At 52.7% G+C, this 16,385-nt stretch overlaps 1 protein-coding gene across 3 annotated transcripts in view; it reads left to right on the top strand.

Annotated features, from left to right (window-relative positions):
- Nucleotides 1-16,385, top strand: part of RASGRF1 (Ras protein specific guanine nucleotide releasing factor 1) — a 107,098-nt gene that overhangs the window by 22,289 nt on the left and 68,424 nt on the right. For all 3 annotated transcript variants that reach the window (XM_032623394.1, XM_032623395.1, XM_032623396.1), the window contains exons 3-5: nt 4,453-4,600; nt 11,105-11,197; nt 13,751-14,004. In XM_032623394.1, the coding sequence (XP_032479285.1) occupies nt 4,453-4,600; nt 11,105-11,197; nt 13,751-14,004 (495 nt within the window). The remainder of the gene's footprint in view (nt 1-4,452; nt 4,601-11,104; nt 11,198-13,750; nt 14,005-16,385) is intronic.

The following is a 16,385-nucleotide window of genomic DNA, read 5'->3' as shown; positions in this document are numbered from 1 at the left end:
TCGGCAGGCGGGCTCTCAACCACTGCACCACCAGGGAAGCCCGACACCACCTACCTTTGAACTAAAACCTCTCGGTACTCACCATCCTTTAGGAAGCCAGGGGGACGTGCCAGTTGGACATGGTTTGTCTTCCCTGGTCAAGCCCAGGGGTCTGAGTCAACCCACTGGCCTCTGAGGAATGTCGTCCTTTGGGCCTATAGGGCTGGGACGGGGGTCACAGTGATGGTCACCAATAAGGGAAACAGAGTCCCCTTCCCTAGAATAGTTGTCACCAGCCAGTCTGGCTCAGGTGCAGCTTGTCAGACACCTCCTGGGCCAACCGAAGCCACAGGCTCTTCCCTGGGCAGCGGCTGTGTGACCAAAGGACAGACTACAGGCTCTGAGCGTTATTTAACCTCAGATCGTGCATGAGAGTATGTGCACGTGTGTGTGTCAAGAGAGAGACCGGCTCTCTTCCACAGCAATATTGAGTAGTAGGTATGCTTGCATGTACCTAATTTAGTTTTTATTTACATATACATAGTAGATACGTGCTATATACAAAAATAAGCGCTATAGTGTATGAATAGGTATAGAGACACAATGTACTCTCCCACCGTATGCATAATAGTCTAGTATTCTGGGATGCCCCCGTGGTGTGTGTATGTACAGCAACGTATAAAATGTAACACCGAGTATGGCTTGTGGTCTGCATCTCAGCGAGGAGAACTAGATGCAAACTAGACAGCCATGTGGGAGTCCTCTTCAGGGACTGGAGCCTGATTCCGGCTCCAGCTTTGACGCTCCTTGACTGTTATTTGGGGGCAACTCACTTCCCCTCTCTGGGCCTCGGTTTCTTTATTTATAAAATGAGGCAGTTGGCCTTTCTTGATTCCTGAGTTTCCTTCCAGCCCTGCGGATCTGTGCATCTATAAAGACAGTGTTGCACAGAGATGTGGATGGACCTAGAGACTGTCATACAGAGTGAAGTAAGTCAGACAGAGAAAAACAAATACCTTATATGAAAGCATATATGTGGAATCTGGAAAAATGGTACAAATGAACCTATTTGCAAGGCAGAAATAGAGACACAGACACAGAGAACGAATGTATGGATACCAAGGGGAGAAGAGGGGTAGAAAGAACCGGGAGATTGGGATTGACACATATACACTATTGATACTACGTATAAAATAGATAACTAATGAGGACCTGCTGTATAACACAGGGAACTCTACTCAATTCTCTGTGGCGACCTACATGGGAAGGAACTCTAAAAAAGTGGGGATATACGTATACGTAGAGCTGATTCACTTTGCTGTTTAGCAAGAAACTAACACAACATTGTAAAGCAACTCTACTCAATAAAAATTTTAAAAAGAGACAGTGCTGTGCAAAGAGGTGCCCAATAAATCTGTATTGATGAGAGGGGGGAGGGAAGGAGAAGAAGGAAGAACAGGGGGAGGCGGAGTGGGGAGGGAGGGAGGCAGGCAGAGAGGGCCGGTGAAGGGAAGAAAGGGAGGTGCAAACAGACCAAATTGTCCTGCAGATGAGACTCTGGCTCCCCGTTTTGAAGCACCAGGGCGAGTGCCATCGCTAAAAACAAGCTACTGAAGGCTCCGCATTTTCACACCCCCTGGAGCGAGGAGAGATGAGGTGGTGTGAAAATGGATTCCTTCATGCTCTCAGTTGAAGTTCCTTTGCAAGTAAAGACAATTAAGCCTCTTGGGAAGTTGGGAAAACATTAAAACCCGATCATTCTGGTTTAAATTCATTATAATAAGAGATGCACAAAAATCCTCATTTTAACCAAGTAGTACTGCAGACCGAAGAATTCTCTCCCTGCCCTGCTGCACCCTCCCACCTTCATGGCACAGCTGGGCAGCCTCCTTCTCTGACACCATCAGGGGACCACTGCCTACCACTTTGCTACACAGCCCCTTTCATAGAGCAAAGCTGTTTCCCACCCTCGGCCTCCTGGCCTCCTCACCTCAAACCTGGGGGTTTGTAGGGAAGCTATCATTGTCCCATTTTGCCATGAGGGTCACAGGGACTTAAAGAACTTGTGTAACACACAGCTTCTGAGTCTGTGACAAGAGCCCGTGTCCCTAAACTGGCACCCCCCTGACTAGCCACATCCAGGGTACCTGGAAGGTCATGTCAGTAGATTCCAGACTGAAAAGTGTCCCCTCAATTTAAGTGGGAGATAGTTTGTGACCCCAGAGAGGGACCCAGTTCCTGTGGGTGCTGGGGCCAAACGCCAGCCCGCCGAGGGCTGACGGGTGAAGGGGAAGAGGGACCATGGGGATGATGAGTGCGGTTGCTTTCCCAACAAGCCTCACCTTGAAGGTGGAAAAGAGGGGCAGGAGTTCAGGGGAGGGTGGGGGAGGGCGAGGGCACGTCCTCATCCTAAGTGGGGAGTGACTTGAGGCTTCGCATATGCTGAGGAGAAAAAACCAGTGGGGCTGTTAGGCAGAATCTGATGCACAGAGATCCTGAGGAGAGGTCAGGGGCTTAAGGATGTGGAGGGGAGGGAGATGGTAGTTACCACAGCACTGGCACACCACACAGATCTTCATGTGTGCCCACAGATTTCATCCTCATGGCAACTCTGCAGGGTATGGACTGTCATCATCCCCATTGTATGGGTGAGCAAACTGAGGCACAGAGAGGCTGAGTGACCTCTCCAAGGTCCCTCAGCTAGTGTGTGTGGGAGCTGGGGCTGAGCCAGGCAGATTAGGTCCAAGCAGGGATGCTGCACTTGAGACAGGATGAGGGTGGGCGTGCCGTGGGGCTGGCGGGAAGTGACAGAACAGCATCGCACATCATGCAGGCTGTGATGTCAGAGCAGGACCACCTGCAGAGGACTGGGGGGGGGCGGCGGGGGGTGGTGAGGAATGAGGTTGAAGGGGGCCAAAGCTCTGGGGTGGGTGGGGAGCTGGCAGGGACACCAGAAATGTTTCAAGGCCCCGCTGAGGTTGAAAAGTGGGAAACGGGGGGCTGCCCACTGCTGAGAGGGGGACACAGGAAGGAAGACGAGGGTGAGTGCGAGGAGGAGCCCAGGATGCGGGCAGAGGGGAATCTTATGAGATCCTATCTGGTGGTCCTGGGCTGAAGCAAAAAGGGAGAGGAAAGATGGGGACCAGGGAGAGGGGGGGACTGGAGACCTCGGCCCCCAAACTTCGTTGCAGACACTCCCAGAGACCAATAAACCCGCGCTCTGAATCTGTGCCTTACAAGTCTCCTGCCCCTGCCGAGGTGGGCACCCCTCCCTGGAATGGGGAGATTCCCTTTCACAGCCTCTCTGCCCTCTGAGACTGGACCCCATTTATAGAATCAGGTTTCTCCCCAGCTCTGACACCTTCAAATGCAGGTGCTGTGGGTATCAGGGAGAAGCCAGGCCTGTGACCTTGGGCAGCCCCCGGCCCAGCTCATCTTCCAAGTCCCACCTGCCTGCCCTCCCCCTCGTCGTGATGCTCTGCAAATCTGAGACATGTTCATTTACACAAAGGCTGGGGCCACTTCTTCTACCCTCTGATCCTTTGCGGTACTCTCCGATCTGGCCCCACCTAAACATCCAGCCCCATTGCTAATCACCCCCAACACAGGCCTTCCACCCGAGGCTGCCCTTGGATGGGCATGTGTCCAGGGCACTGGGTTTGGAGTCCGAAGGCCTAGATTCTGATTCTGGTGGGAGAGAGAGCTCCGCCTCCAGGAAGTCTTCCCTGATTACAGGTCCTTGTTGCTGACCTGGCCCCTCTTCTGATTCCTACAGCACTAACAGCCTTTGGTGCATGAGTTGGCACCCAGGTATACTGCACAGGTTCTTCAGATGTCTCCCAGCCAGTACAATGTCTGTGCCTGACTCGCCTCTGTGTGTCGTCCATTCACTCAGTTGCATCCATGCAATAAATGTTCACTGGGCTAGGCCCTGGGCAGACAGGAGTAAGCAACACAGGCATAGTCCCTGCCATCAGAGAAGGCAGGGTCTCCTGGGGAAACAAAAGTAACCGGACACCCCCAATCAGTCTGGCCAGCGCTATGGTAATAGCACCCCGGGAGTACTGCAGGAACACCCTACACAGTATGGCGGGAGTGGGGAGGGAAGACTTCTGGGAAATGACATATCAACTAGGACCTACTCTGGGAAAGAGGATGGAGCTAGCCCAGGGAGAGGAGGGAGGAGGCATGTTTCAGACAGAAGATCTGTCTGCGCAAAGGCCCAAAGGGTGAGGGCGGTCGGGCAAGGTGAGAACAAGACCAGGTGGAGGAACCAGATGTCAGTGTGAGCCGGGAGCTGGGGAAGGGGCCAGAGCCATCAGTAGCAGCACAGCAGCCAGGTTAAGGCCTCGGGCACTGTGTCTGGCAGTCAGGACCTTCTCCTAAGTGCAGTCTGTGGGGAGCCCCACTTCTGGTTGGATCTCCAGGGGGCCAGGAGGCCGTGGCTTACCTGCCGTGTTCCTCTGTCCACAGCTACCAGACCCTGGCCACGGAGCACGAGGCATTGATGCAGAAGTACTTGCACCTGCTACAGATCGTGGAGACTGAGAAGACGGTGGCCAAGCAGCTGCGGCAGCAGATCGAGGATGGGGAGATTGAGATTGAACGGCTGAAGGCAGAGGTGACCGACCACCTGGGGAGTGGAGGAGGCTGGCCGGGGGGCCCGGGCCTCAGACCTCAAACCCGGGCTCCCGCAGGGTCAGGGAGGCACATGATGGGCAAGAGGGACCCGCTCCAGCCACGGCTGTGCCAGCTTCCAAACTTAAAGTCAGTGATGCTGGCAGAGTGGGAAGGTCCTGGGGTCAGATCTGGGGTCGAAGTCCACCTCTGCCACTTACCAACTGCAACCTGGAGCAAGTCCTCCAGCCTCTCTGCACCTCCATCCTTAAAACAGGCTGTTTCTCCCTAGCTGACAAGGTTGTGAGGATCAAGTGAGATCATTTATGGGCGAGTTCCTGGTTACTCTGCTGATAGCCACATGGGCGGAGGGGGTGAGGGCAGGGCCAGAGGGTGGCTGGTAGGTCCTTAGATTGTGGCTCGGGCTCAGCTCCAAGGCGGTCCCTTCCCTCTGCCTGTCACAACTGTCCGGAGGCTGAGCCGTTGCTAGGTTAAGCCTTCTAGAACTTCACTACTCAAAGCGTGGTCCATGAAACAGCAGCCCATTAGAAATGCAGAACCTAGGGCCCCACCCAGATCTCCCAAATCAGAAGCTCCACTTTAACCACATCCCGGGAGATTCTCATTCATGGGTTGGCCAAAGAGTTCGTTCAGGTTTTTCCGTAACATCGGCGGAAAATCCCGAACAAACTCTTTGGCCAACCCAATACATTAAAGCTTGGGAAGCGCCGACTTTCAGCCCTTAGACACCCCTTACCAGCTGTGCATGCCGCCACACACAGTGGTCTGATCGCCTCTCACCCCCTCACTTCACCAGCGCGCTCAGAACCATCTGGCTACCTCACACAAGGTCTGCGACTCCGAGCCGAGGAGGGGAATATGAAAACACAGATCCCTGCAATCGGAGTTAGCTGCATAATTTGCAGGGCCCGATGCAAGGTGAAAATGCAAGGCCCCGGCCAGGGTGGGGGAAGTCAGTCTCCCCTTCCCACTCGCCACGGCCTCCATGCATCGTGGGCAGGCCACCGACGACTTCAACCGCCAACTCCCCTAACCTCTGCGCCGTGACGCACTCAGTACCTAGATTCAGGTGGGCAAGGGACCCTTGCCAAGTCACCCACCTAATGCACCAGGCAGTATCAGCCCAGGCAGGACAGTTGTCTCCTCGCCCTGCCCTGTGACACCACAGGTATGCACAGGACCCGCCTTCTCTGTACCTACACCAGGCCCTGCAGAGGGTGGAGGCGGACAGTGAGATGTATCTGCTGGGCTGACTTGACCCGTTGTCACCCAGACAGAGGGTTGCAGAGGCCTGGGTCCCAGGATGCCGGGGTATAAGGAATAGGCAGGGAGACAGGAACACGCATGAGCTGGGGCTCCAAGCCCCTGGGGTGTGCCCCATGGTCCCATCAGACTCACTCACAAAACGCAAATTCAAAGAGAAGATTCTTAAGAATTTCAATACAGCAGCTGCTGTCTGTCACCTTTGCAAGAACCAATTGTTACGTTTTCAAGAATTTTGCAAGCTAGTTATTCAACCTTTGGTAGCTTCAAATGGGCTGAGGTAGGAATGCCCACACCATGGAAACTGGCAGGTGCTACCAGTCAGAGGTTTCCTTTCAGAGAGCTGGTCATTAAGCATTTACCGATATCCCATGGTCTACATCTTTTTTCCTAATGTGCAGGACCTGGTGCAAAATGAAGATGCAGGGCCCTTAAGAATCTCAAAGCAGCAGCAGCAGAGCTTTAAAGCAAGCTAAGCCTGGAGCCCTGCACGGGTCACACACCTAGGAATCCAGCCCTGTTTCTACTCCCAACCCTGTAGCCCCCACCCCTAGCCCTGGAAGTAACAGGAGATCACATCCAAACAAAAGTCTGCAGAAGGCTTTACCGGGCGTAACTACCCACCTCTGTCTTAGTCTCTTTTCTCCCATCTAAACAGCCCTGTTAGGCTTCATCTTTCATAACCCAAAGGCTCTAAGGACCATCTAAAACAAAGGGAATGTCTACCTCTGAGAAGAACCATCCCCCCCCACCTCTAGAATGCTCAGTTTTGACCATTTCATTGTTTTGTTGGTTGGTTGGTTGGGGGTTTTTTGGCCACTTTGTGCGGCTTGCAGGATCTTAGTTCCCCGGCCAGGGACGGAACCAGCGACCCCTGCAGTGGAAGCGCGGAGTCCTAACCACTGGACCGCTAGGGAATTCCCCCATTTCATTGTTTTAATAGCTGTTTTCCTCCCATTTATGATGGGAAGTAAATTTGGAGAGTGAAGACAGGCCCTAAAGGGCAAAATAGGAGTTTAGAGGTAGTCGTAATATTTTATTGGCTTGGAAGCACTCAGGACGCTGGGAGGCTGACACTGGAAGAAACGGAAAAGATCTTTAGTTCAGGGTTTAAATAAAAATTTAGGGCTTCCCTGGTGGCGCAGGGGTTAAGAATCCGCCTGCCGATGCAGGGGACATGGGTTCGAGCCCTGGTCTGGGAAGATCCCACATGTCGTAGAGCAGCTAAGTCTGTGTGCCACAACTACTGAGCCTGCGCTCTAGAGCCTGTGCTCCACAATGAGAGAAGCCACCGCGGTGAGAAGCCCGCGCACTGCAACAAAGAGTAGTAGCCCCCGCTAGCCACAACTAGAGAAAGCCCACGTGCAGCAACAAAGACCCAACACAGCCAAAAAGAAATTAAATAAATAAATAAATAAATAAAAGAACTAAAGACATTGAAAAAAAAAATTTAGCCATGGGATCGGTTTTGCAAACAAACTTCAACATGGTACCCCACTTCATAAACGAGGTCAATGAGGGGACTACTCTGGGAGAAGTAAGAAAGGACTGCCGTGACCCCTCCCATGCAGCCCCTCCCCAGGCCCCCTCTCCAGGGCCCACCCTGCATGCCTTGAGTCCCGCTTCCCATCTCCCCCTTGCCATCCTCGCCCCCGCCGCCCTGGCACACAACACCCTGTCATACCTGTGCCTTTGTTCACACACCCCCTCTCAAATTCCCTCCATCCTGTAGCCCACCTGTTGGGCTCTTTGTCCTTCAAAACTCCTTCCAGGTAGCCCTTGCCGCTTTCATGGTGAGACCTTCCCATTGCAGTAGGTACATACCTCGCTTCTGGCCTCTCCTTGTCCGATTATAAATTGCCTCTCTGGGGGTCTGACCCCCTTCTCAGGCTGGAAGTTCCTCCCAGGAAGGGATCTGACTCATCCATCTTACCCAGTGGCGAGCTGTGTCTCACCAGTACCCAACCCAAAGACTGCATCAGGATCTGCTGGCGGTGTTGGCACAAAGGCAGACAGAGATGGGCACCCACTGGGCTTGGAGGAGGCCAGAAGAGATCAAGAAGGAGGGAGAAAGAACTGAGCTACATGGCAAGAACTACAGAGACCTGCAGGAAAAGCAAGAGCTACAGAGATCTTTAGTAAAACTTTGGAGGCTAACAGAAAGGAAGGAACCTGGATTAATTCCACTATCAATGACTGCACTGACGAAATGCACTCTGGATGAAAGACACTGTCTCCAGAGAGGGGAGTAGGATGGGGCAGAAGCCCATGCGCTATGCCTCAAAGGGGTGTGGCAAGCAAGGTTTTCCTCTGATGGGTCAAGGAGGCCAGACCATGGGTGGCCAGTGAGCGGGGGCCAGTGGAGACACCAGGCTTTGAGCCAGGTCAGACAGCTGGAGCTGGACTCTAGCTGGCAAGTTGGGTGTGAGCCAAAGTCCCCACTCTGCATGGCCTTCATTGACAAGGGTCAGCTGAGCAGACCCTGAACATCCAGCAAGCAAACCAGGGTCCGAGGCACATCCATCTCCAGAAGAGACCTGCCAGGGTAAGAGAAAGGCTGCCTCCGTGAGCTCACCTGACACTGGCTCCTGGCAGGGATGGGCTGTAGCCCAAGACTTCTGCAGGGTCCCCAGGCTCACAACCCTCTAGAGCTTTGCCCACCAAGCCTGATCCTTAAACAAAGACTCCAAGGCTGCTGGCACTGCCTGTGCACGTAGCATAGTACCTGACCTAATTGCATCTATTTTTTGCCCTGGTCCCTGCTGAGTAGATGTCCTGGAATGCCTCTCTCTGAGACAAGCGCCAGTTTTAAATACAGACCACACACGCACACACGCACACACACACACACACACACACACACACACACACAGCCATCCAAAAGACAAAAAAGGTTTCCGTGTGCAAATCTCAAAACTGGCAAAGAAAGCAGACTGGCAAGGAGGTGACAACATCAGACCAAAGGTGAGCATTGACTGGGCATCCTTGCACCTCTGAGCTCTCCAGTAGCCTGCCTCTGTGTGTGTGTGTGTGTGTGTGTGTGTGTGCGCGCGTGTTCCTTAGGCCTTTAGAATACAGATCAAAGAATCAGCCTTTATTTTAATGTGCAGATGTTCCCAGAGAATGGAAAGAAAAGGTGGGGGGGGAGAGAAAAAAGAAAAGCCCATGTCGGTGCTGAATATTTCTCATATATTTTCAGCCGCTCTCCAAGCACAGGCCAGGGTAATTTTAGCAACACGCAAGTGGAGAGCGGGTAACTGTTCCATCTTGCTTTCAAAGTGCTCAATTCGCTCAATTGTGAGAGCCCATTCATTCTGCACTTCAGCAAGTGGCCTTGAGGGGACAAAGCCACGTGCTCTGAAGAGGATCGAGGGGCTCTGGCTTTGTGGCAGTGTTTGTGGATTCCCCTGAGCGGCTATCTTTAGACGTGTGGGGCTTGATGACTGCAGTGTTTTCCTGTGGTTGAGGTTTTCGTTGCTGCTGCTTTTCTGATCCTTTTGAAAAAAAATTCTTTTAATGAAACCACTTTTATTATTTTTTATTTATTTATTTTTTCGCCGAGCTATGTGGCACGTGGGATCTTAGTTCCCTGACCAGGGATGGAACTCGTGCTCCCCTGAAATGGAAGCGTGGAGTCCCAACCACTGGACTCCCAGCCAGGGAGGTCCCTGCTCTGATCCTTCTTTAACTTACTTACTTATGTAGCCAACAAATGTACGTTGAGTGCCAGCCGAATACTAAGCACCGGGAGCCCAGGAATGAATGAAACGGGGTGGTCCTTCGCCCACAGAGCACACAGCCGCGATGGAATAAATCGGCATTGCCTGCGTTTTCCCGGGAAAGTCCGCAGGCCGTGGGAACCTTGGTGGAGGACCCCCAGCAGAGACTTGCGGACTCGGGGGTGGCAGGAAGGAACCCACCCAGGGGCTACACCGCAGGCCCGTCCACCTGAGCAGTGCCAGAGGCTCCGGCCACAGTATGGCTAAAGGCACCCCTTCTCCTGGTCACCACCCCGTTGGTTTTGTTCTTGCAACTGGGCCGACCTCTCTGATCCCGAAATATGGCAAATGGAGATTCTTAGATCAGCTCAAACGTTCGTTTCCAGGGCTGTTCCATTTTTCTAGGCCAGCAGTTTCCAGGTTGTGCTCCAAAGAGGGCTCCAAGTCAGAGAAGTGCTTCAGGGTTGTCCCAGGATGGGACAGCCAAGCCAGCAGTGCTTTCATCTGAAGTCCTGCTGGGGCTCCAGGACGGTTTTGTTTGGAAAAGATAATGGGACTACCCAAGTGCCCATCGATGGATGAATGGATGGCAACGTGGGGTCTGTACCTACAATGGATATTACTCAGCCTTAAAAAGGAAGGAAAGTCTGACACATGCTGTGACATGGGTGGACCTTGAGGATGTTATGCTGGTGAAATAAGCCAGCCACAGAAAGACAAATACTGTCTGATTCCACTTAGGCGAGGTCCCTAGAGGAGTCAAATTCATAGAGACAGAAAGCAGAAGGGCGGGTGCCAGGGGCTGAGGGAGGAGGGATGGGGAGTTAGTGTGTTTTGTTTTGTTTAGGCTGCAACGTGTGGCATGCGGGATCTTAGTTCCCTGACCAGGGATCAGACCCACACCCTCTGCAGTGGAAGCGCAGAGCCTTAACCGCTGGACCGCCAGAGAAGTCATTAAACTCATTATTAAACTCCGTAAACTCATTATTGTTTAATGAGTACAGAGCTCGGGAAGTTGAGAAAGTTCTGGAGATGGATGGTGGTGATGGTGCAACGTGAATGTACTTGATGCCACTGAACTGTGCACTTAAAATTGGTTAAAATGGTAAATTTACGTTATATATATTTTACCACAGTAAAAATTCGAAAGGAAAGGGACTGATGGTTTAGGGAATAAGGAAGAGAATCACAGATTTGGACCAAAGCTCCCAGATTACAGATGGGTTGCCCGCAGCCCAGAGAGTGCCTCGCCCAGGGTCACTAGGAGTCAGAGCCCAGCTGCCCTGGACCCAGGTGGACAGGGTCCCGGTCCGGTGCTCACTCACCGATGTCTGGCTCGAAACCTCCCACAGAGCAAAGGACACGAGCTGCAGTACCACTGGTCCTTGGGGAGCACATGGCAGGGCGCTCACTCACCACACCACGCCTGGTGGCAGCCAGAGGGGTGGGGCTTCCACCAGCTGGTGCCGCTCGGCCCCTGCAGCTGACCCGTGTTTCCATTGCAGATCGCATCCCTGCTCAAGGACAATGAGCGCATCCAGTCCACCCAGACTGTCACACCCAACGACGAAGACAGTGACATCAAGAAAATCAAGAAGGTCTGTACCATCTCTCGGGGCTGGCAAATCTGCCCTGGTCCTCTTTAGAGAGCCCCCTGGCACAGCCCAGGGTCTGCAGTGTCCACCTACTGTCCCACTGCTCCCGGGCGTGCCACTCCCACCTCCGCTCCAAAGGCAGAATCAACAGCCCCTCACCCCAGACCAGCACCTCGTTGAGCCATGTTTTCTGGTTGTCTCTGTGAGGTAGGGTGGTTCAGCCCATTTGACAGATAGGAGAACTAAGCCTCCAAGAGATGAAAGAGTAGATAGAGCCAGGGCAGGAACCCAGGCTGTGAGACTCACAGCCGAGAGCTTTCCTCACAACCCTGGGCAGCCTCAATGAGACCCCAGGCCACATGTCCACTGTCACAGCCCTGCATGCCTGCCCTCCCCCCAGCTACTGTCCTGCAAACACCTCCTCCTTTCATCCCCGGCAGACGTCAGCATGGGAGCCGGCCTCTGTGACACCCCTTAGCTGGCCCCACTGGTTTTACACTATTAGAGGCTAGGAGAAACATCTCAGAAGGTATGAGAAAGCTGCCCGGTGGCAGAGATACTGACCAGCACCATAGGCCACCCCATGGAGGGGCGTGTGGAGAGGAAGAGTATGGTCTGTGTTTGCAGCTTGCCAGACTTGAAGCAGGGGAGCCTGACTCACCGGAAGAAAAACACACGAAACCAGAAAATCCTCCTTGTTGAGAGCGTAAAAGGACACCAGCGCCATCCAGACCAGAAAACTGCAAACTGGCATCCCACAGGCCAAGTTCAGCCTACCAGCATGTTTGGGGTTCTTAGCCCACACGGTGTTTCTTTTTTCCCTTTTTAATTTGTTGCCAGTGCTTTAAAAGCTAAACATTTCACATAAAAATATGTATTTCTGGTTTCTCAAAAATAGGAAGAGCTAACATTCATTACGCACTTTCCATGTGCCAGACACTATTCTAGGAGATTTATGCAGATGAATCTGTTCCTAACTAAAAGCCCTCTGAGGTTTTATTATTATCTGCGTTTCACATGTGGGGTTGCTGAGGCACAGAAAGGCAAAGTGACTTCCCCAGGTCACACAGCTAAGTATTTGCGGAGTGACATTTAAACCTTGGCCACCAAGCTCCAGAGCCCACATCCTTGGTCCCTGGGACACATGATCTCTTGGAAAAGCAGAAGGTCTCGCAGCCCCGGGTCCACCTCCTGCACACAGTGACTGCTGGCCCCAGATCAGGTGCTCTCCCACTAGTGCCCACCCAGCCGGCTTCAGGATCTATAGGACCTGCCAGGCCCCCATGGACATTGGGATTTGCCACCAGTGCCACCTGGGGTCTGAACCAAGCCCCGCCCAGGCAGGGATGCACTGGCCTTCCTTCTCTGCCATGGCCCCACTGGGCTTCCCGCCCGTTGTGAAAAGCCATTCTGGTTGGAACATTTTTTTAAGTACCACCTGAAATGCACCTCCCTCCTTTTGTTTTCACCCTCCTGGGGCCTCAGAGCAAGGCCCTCCTTTATCTAGAAAAGCTTCCTCTCTTCAAGGAGATCTGTCGTGCTGAGGCCAGGCCTCTCCTCCCCAGGGCAGACGTCCCTGGCCAAAGGTCTGCACCCGGACAGTTGCACCTGCTGTGCGTGGCCAGTGCCCTTTGCAGCTGATAATATTTTGATGAGTGCCTTGGCAGGTGGCCCCTGGATCTCCAGGTGCCCCCACCGCAGCACCACCCAGCACCCTTGCTCCTGGGGCCCTGGGGCCCTCCCTGTGCAGCCCCTGAGCTTGCACACAGCTCAGCAGGAATGGTGGGGAGCTACATGGTGCCTTGGTTGGAAGCGTGGCATATCTTAGAACAGTTCTCTGTGTCTGTGAATCGAGGCCCTTCCCAAGTTCTTGCCAGAACGAGGCCAGGCCAAGCAGCCCGACTCCAAGTCGGGCAAGTCAAGTGTCTGTGTTCATTTCCCCGCGGAGGTAGAGGAGAGGCTCCAGGCGGGCGCCAATGAGGCCCAAGCATGAGATTGACTCATTTGCCGCACTGAATTTGATAATCGCCCTCTATCCAGACGAGCTTTCATTGAAACTTCTGGGCTTTCAGGCCAGTCATTAGGCAAGAAGAGGTGTGAGCCATGCCCAGCACAGCCTGGCAACCCTCTATGCTCAAGCCCCCTCCCGTGATGGGGACTCAGGGCCACACTTTTCCTCCTTCGGAGAATGTTGCCAAAGCAACCTGGGGGATGTGGTTTAAATGCAGAGGGCCGGGGCAGGGCCTGGGGGTTTGCATTTCTAACAAGTTCTGGGGAGATGGTGATGCCCCCGTGCAGGGACCTCACTTTGAGTCCAGCCGTCATCTCATTAGCCCCACGGCACAGGTGGGAAACGGGCTTAGAGGAACCAAAGGGCTTCCCCGGCACCACGCTGGCAGAAGCACCAGGCCTGATCTTTTGCCTCAGCTCTTTTCCCTACGTGCCCGGCGTGGGGGACAGCAGGGCCTTGGCCCCTGCCCTTGGGGCGCTCACAGCCTGGAAGGACCAGAGCAGCTGAGGCTAACGGGAGACCCTCCCGCTGGTCTCGGCGCCCAGGTGCAGAGCTTCCTGCGGGGCTGGCTGTGCCGGCGCAAGTGGAAGACCATCATCCAGGACTACATCCGGTCGCCGCACGCCGACAGCATGCGGAAGAGGAACCAGGTGGTGTTCAGCATGCTGGAGGCCGAGGCCGAGTACGTACAGCAGCTGCACATCCTTGTCAACAACTTCCTGCGCCCGCTGCGGATGGCCGCCAGCTCCAAGAAGCCTCCCATCACGCACGACGATGTCAGCAGCATCTTCCTGAACAGGTGAGCACCCTGAAGCTCAGCGCCCCCTCCCGGAGCCCTTGGCTGAGGCGGGAAGAGCTTGGACACGAGCCCTTGACTAGTCCCCGCCCAGTGCAGAGGAGGAAACTGAGCCCCAGAGAGGAAGGAAGCTGCCCGAGGTCCCATGACGAGAAGCCAGTGCCCCAGCTACTGCAGGCAGGAATACAAACAGAGGCCCGCGTAGCATATGTCTAAACTAGTGGTTCAACTGGGGCAAAGCTGGGAGACCTTTTTTTTTTTTAATTTATTTTTTGCTTCCGAAGGATCAAGTAGGATCAATGGCTGGCAATCCCTGGGAGGCAATTATTTTTTGAATTTTATTTTATTTATTTTTTTATACAGCAGGTTTTTATCAGTTATCCATTTTATACATATTAGTGTATATACGGGAGACATTTTTGATTGTCAAAACTTGGCGGGGCTGCAGGGGAGGGTTTGCAACTGGCATCTGGTGGGTAGAAGTCAGGGATGCTGCTGAACATCCCACCGTGCACAGAGCGGTCTCCCACAGCAGAGAATTCTTCCACCAAAAATAATCGTGCCAAGATTGAGAAACCCTGGTTTAAATGTTTACAAGTTATAAATCAAGCTACAGAAAACCACATGGGTTCCATTCTCCTACCTTAATATCATCGTCATAACGATCTAGAAGCCAGGTCTAAATTTTTAGAATTCTGAGTCCCCTTGGCGTTGGGCTGTGTATCACACTACCCACATATCTTACGAAAGCAAGGCTGAGCTGATGGCTGCCCTTCTGCTGTCAACCTCTTTTTAAAAGTCTCAGGAAATGGTTTAAATGAGCTTTTTGGTAGGCATGAAAATTGGGTAAACTAGGTAAAAGCAACAAATATGAAAACCTATCAACAGAGTGCTAACTACAAATGATTCTCATTCAGGAATTAAAGTAAAGCACTGTGTGCTCCAGGTTGTTCATTCAGCTGCATTTCTTTTAAAGTATCCATCATTCCAGTCACCTCACTAATTGCAGCTGGCCCTCATCCACGCCCTCTGCAGAGGTGTTTGGGACCCAGGGTCACCTCCCCTGTGCCCTGCTCTTCCCCTTTACCTGCCAGTGTGCTGTGATGAGTTTAGGGACCTGTGGGACACCCGGAAGGAGATGGGGTAGAGGTGGTGGACGTGGGTCTGATTCTGAGAGGTTGAGCTGGAGACGCTGAAAGTCACTGGGAGAAGGACAAGGACAGGGACGTTGGGATGCTGACACCATGGATGTGGATGAGGTGTCGGAGTATGGGGACATGGTGGGGGTGGGGAGCAGGGGGAGGGGAGTGGCTTTTAGCCTCATTAGACCTTCTAGAAACTGAATCACTGGGCCTTACAAGGTTGCTTTTTTTTTTTTATTTTTTGCGGTACGCGGGCCTCTCACTGTTGTGGCCTCTCCCGTTGCGGAGCACAGACTCCGGACGCACAGGCTCAGCGGCCATGGCCCACGGGCCCAGCCGCTCCGTGGCATGTGGGATCTTCCCGGACCGGGGCACGAACCCGTGTCCCCTGCATCGGCAGGCGGACCCTCAACCACTGCGCCAGCAGGGAAGCCCAAGGTTGCTTTTTAATATACATTTCAAACGCAGTTTTTAGAGAGTAAATAAATGCTTTGATTTCTTTATTAAAACAAAGAAACTAGGTATTATTGTTTTGTGAAGTCAGGTAAGATTTTCTCCAGAAACTACAGTTGGGTCTTTTAAACTCAATGACCTGGAATTTGGCTGAAAAGTGTGAAGAACTTGTTTCTTCCTGAATAAACTCCAGACAGCTCAGCTGGAGTCACAGCTTCTCAAACGTGAACGCTGGGCCTCACCCCGAGCTTCTCAATCTGTAGATCTGGAGTAGAGCATAGGGATTGCATTTCCAACAAGTTTGTAGGTGCAGCTGCTACTGAAGGTCCCAGAGCACACGGAAATGAGAGGCTTGAGATAACCGCAGGGGACTGCCTGTATTGGAGGCTCGGCCACGGACGTACCTGAGAAATACTTCAGGAAGCATTGTAATAGTTCTAGGTTGTCTGTGCTTTCCTTGCATTTTAGGCCACAGTTGCAAACTTTTGGTGACCGTTTATCATAAGCACTAAGAGAGAAAGGTGCCCTTTTGTATTTATTTAATCTTTGCATAATTTTGTTACACTGCATTCAATGGAATTCTTTTCACCTGTAATCTTTGGTTAAGAGTTTTCATACCCACTCACAGAATGTGTTCAAAAGTTGTTTGAAGAAAATCACAACATGGTTTTATATTTTTGTCTGTTAGTCACTGCATGGATCAGATCAGATGCCTTTAACAGAAGAAACAGGAGGGAGGAAAGTCCCCTCTTTTGCTGGTGTCCTTCTAAGCCCCTGCAAGCCCTGTTT

Source organism: Phocoena sinus, chromosome 2 (assembly GCF_008692025.1).
Source record: "Phocoena sinus isolate mPhoSin1 chromosome 2, mPhoSin1.pri, whole genome shotgun sequence".
Taxonomy (NCBI): Eukaryota; Metazoa; Chordata; class Mammalia; order Artiodactyla; family Phocoenidae; genus Phocoena; species Phocoena sinus.
The sequence above is the reverse complement of the archived record's forward strand: the minus strand, read 5'-3'. Positions and strand labels throughout refer to the sequence as shown.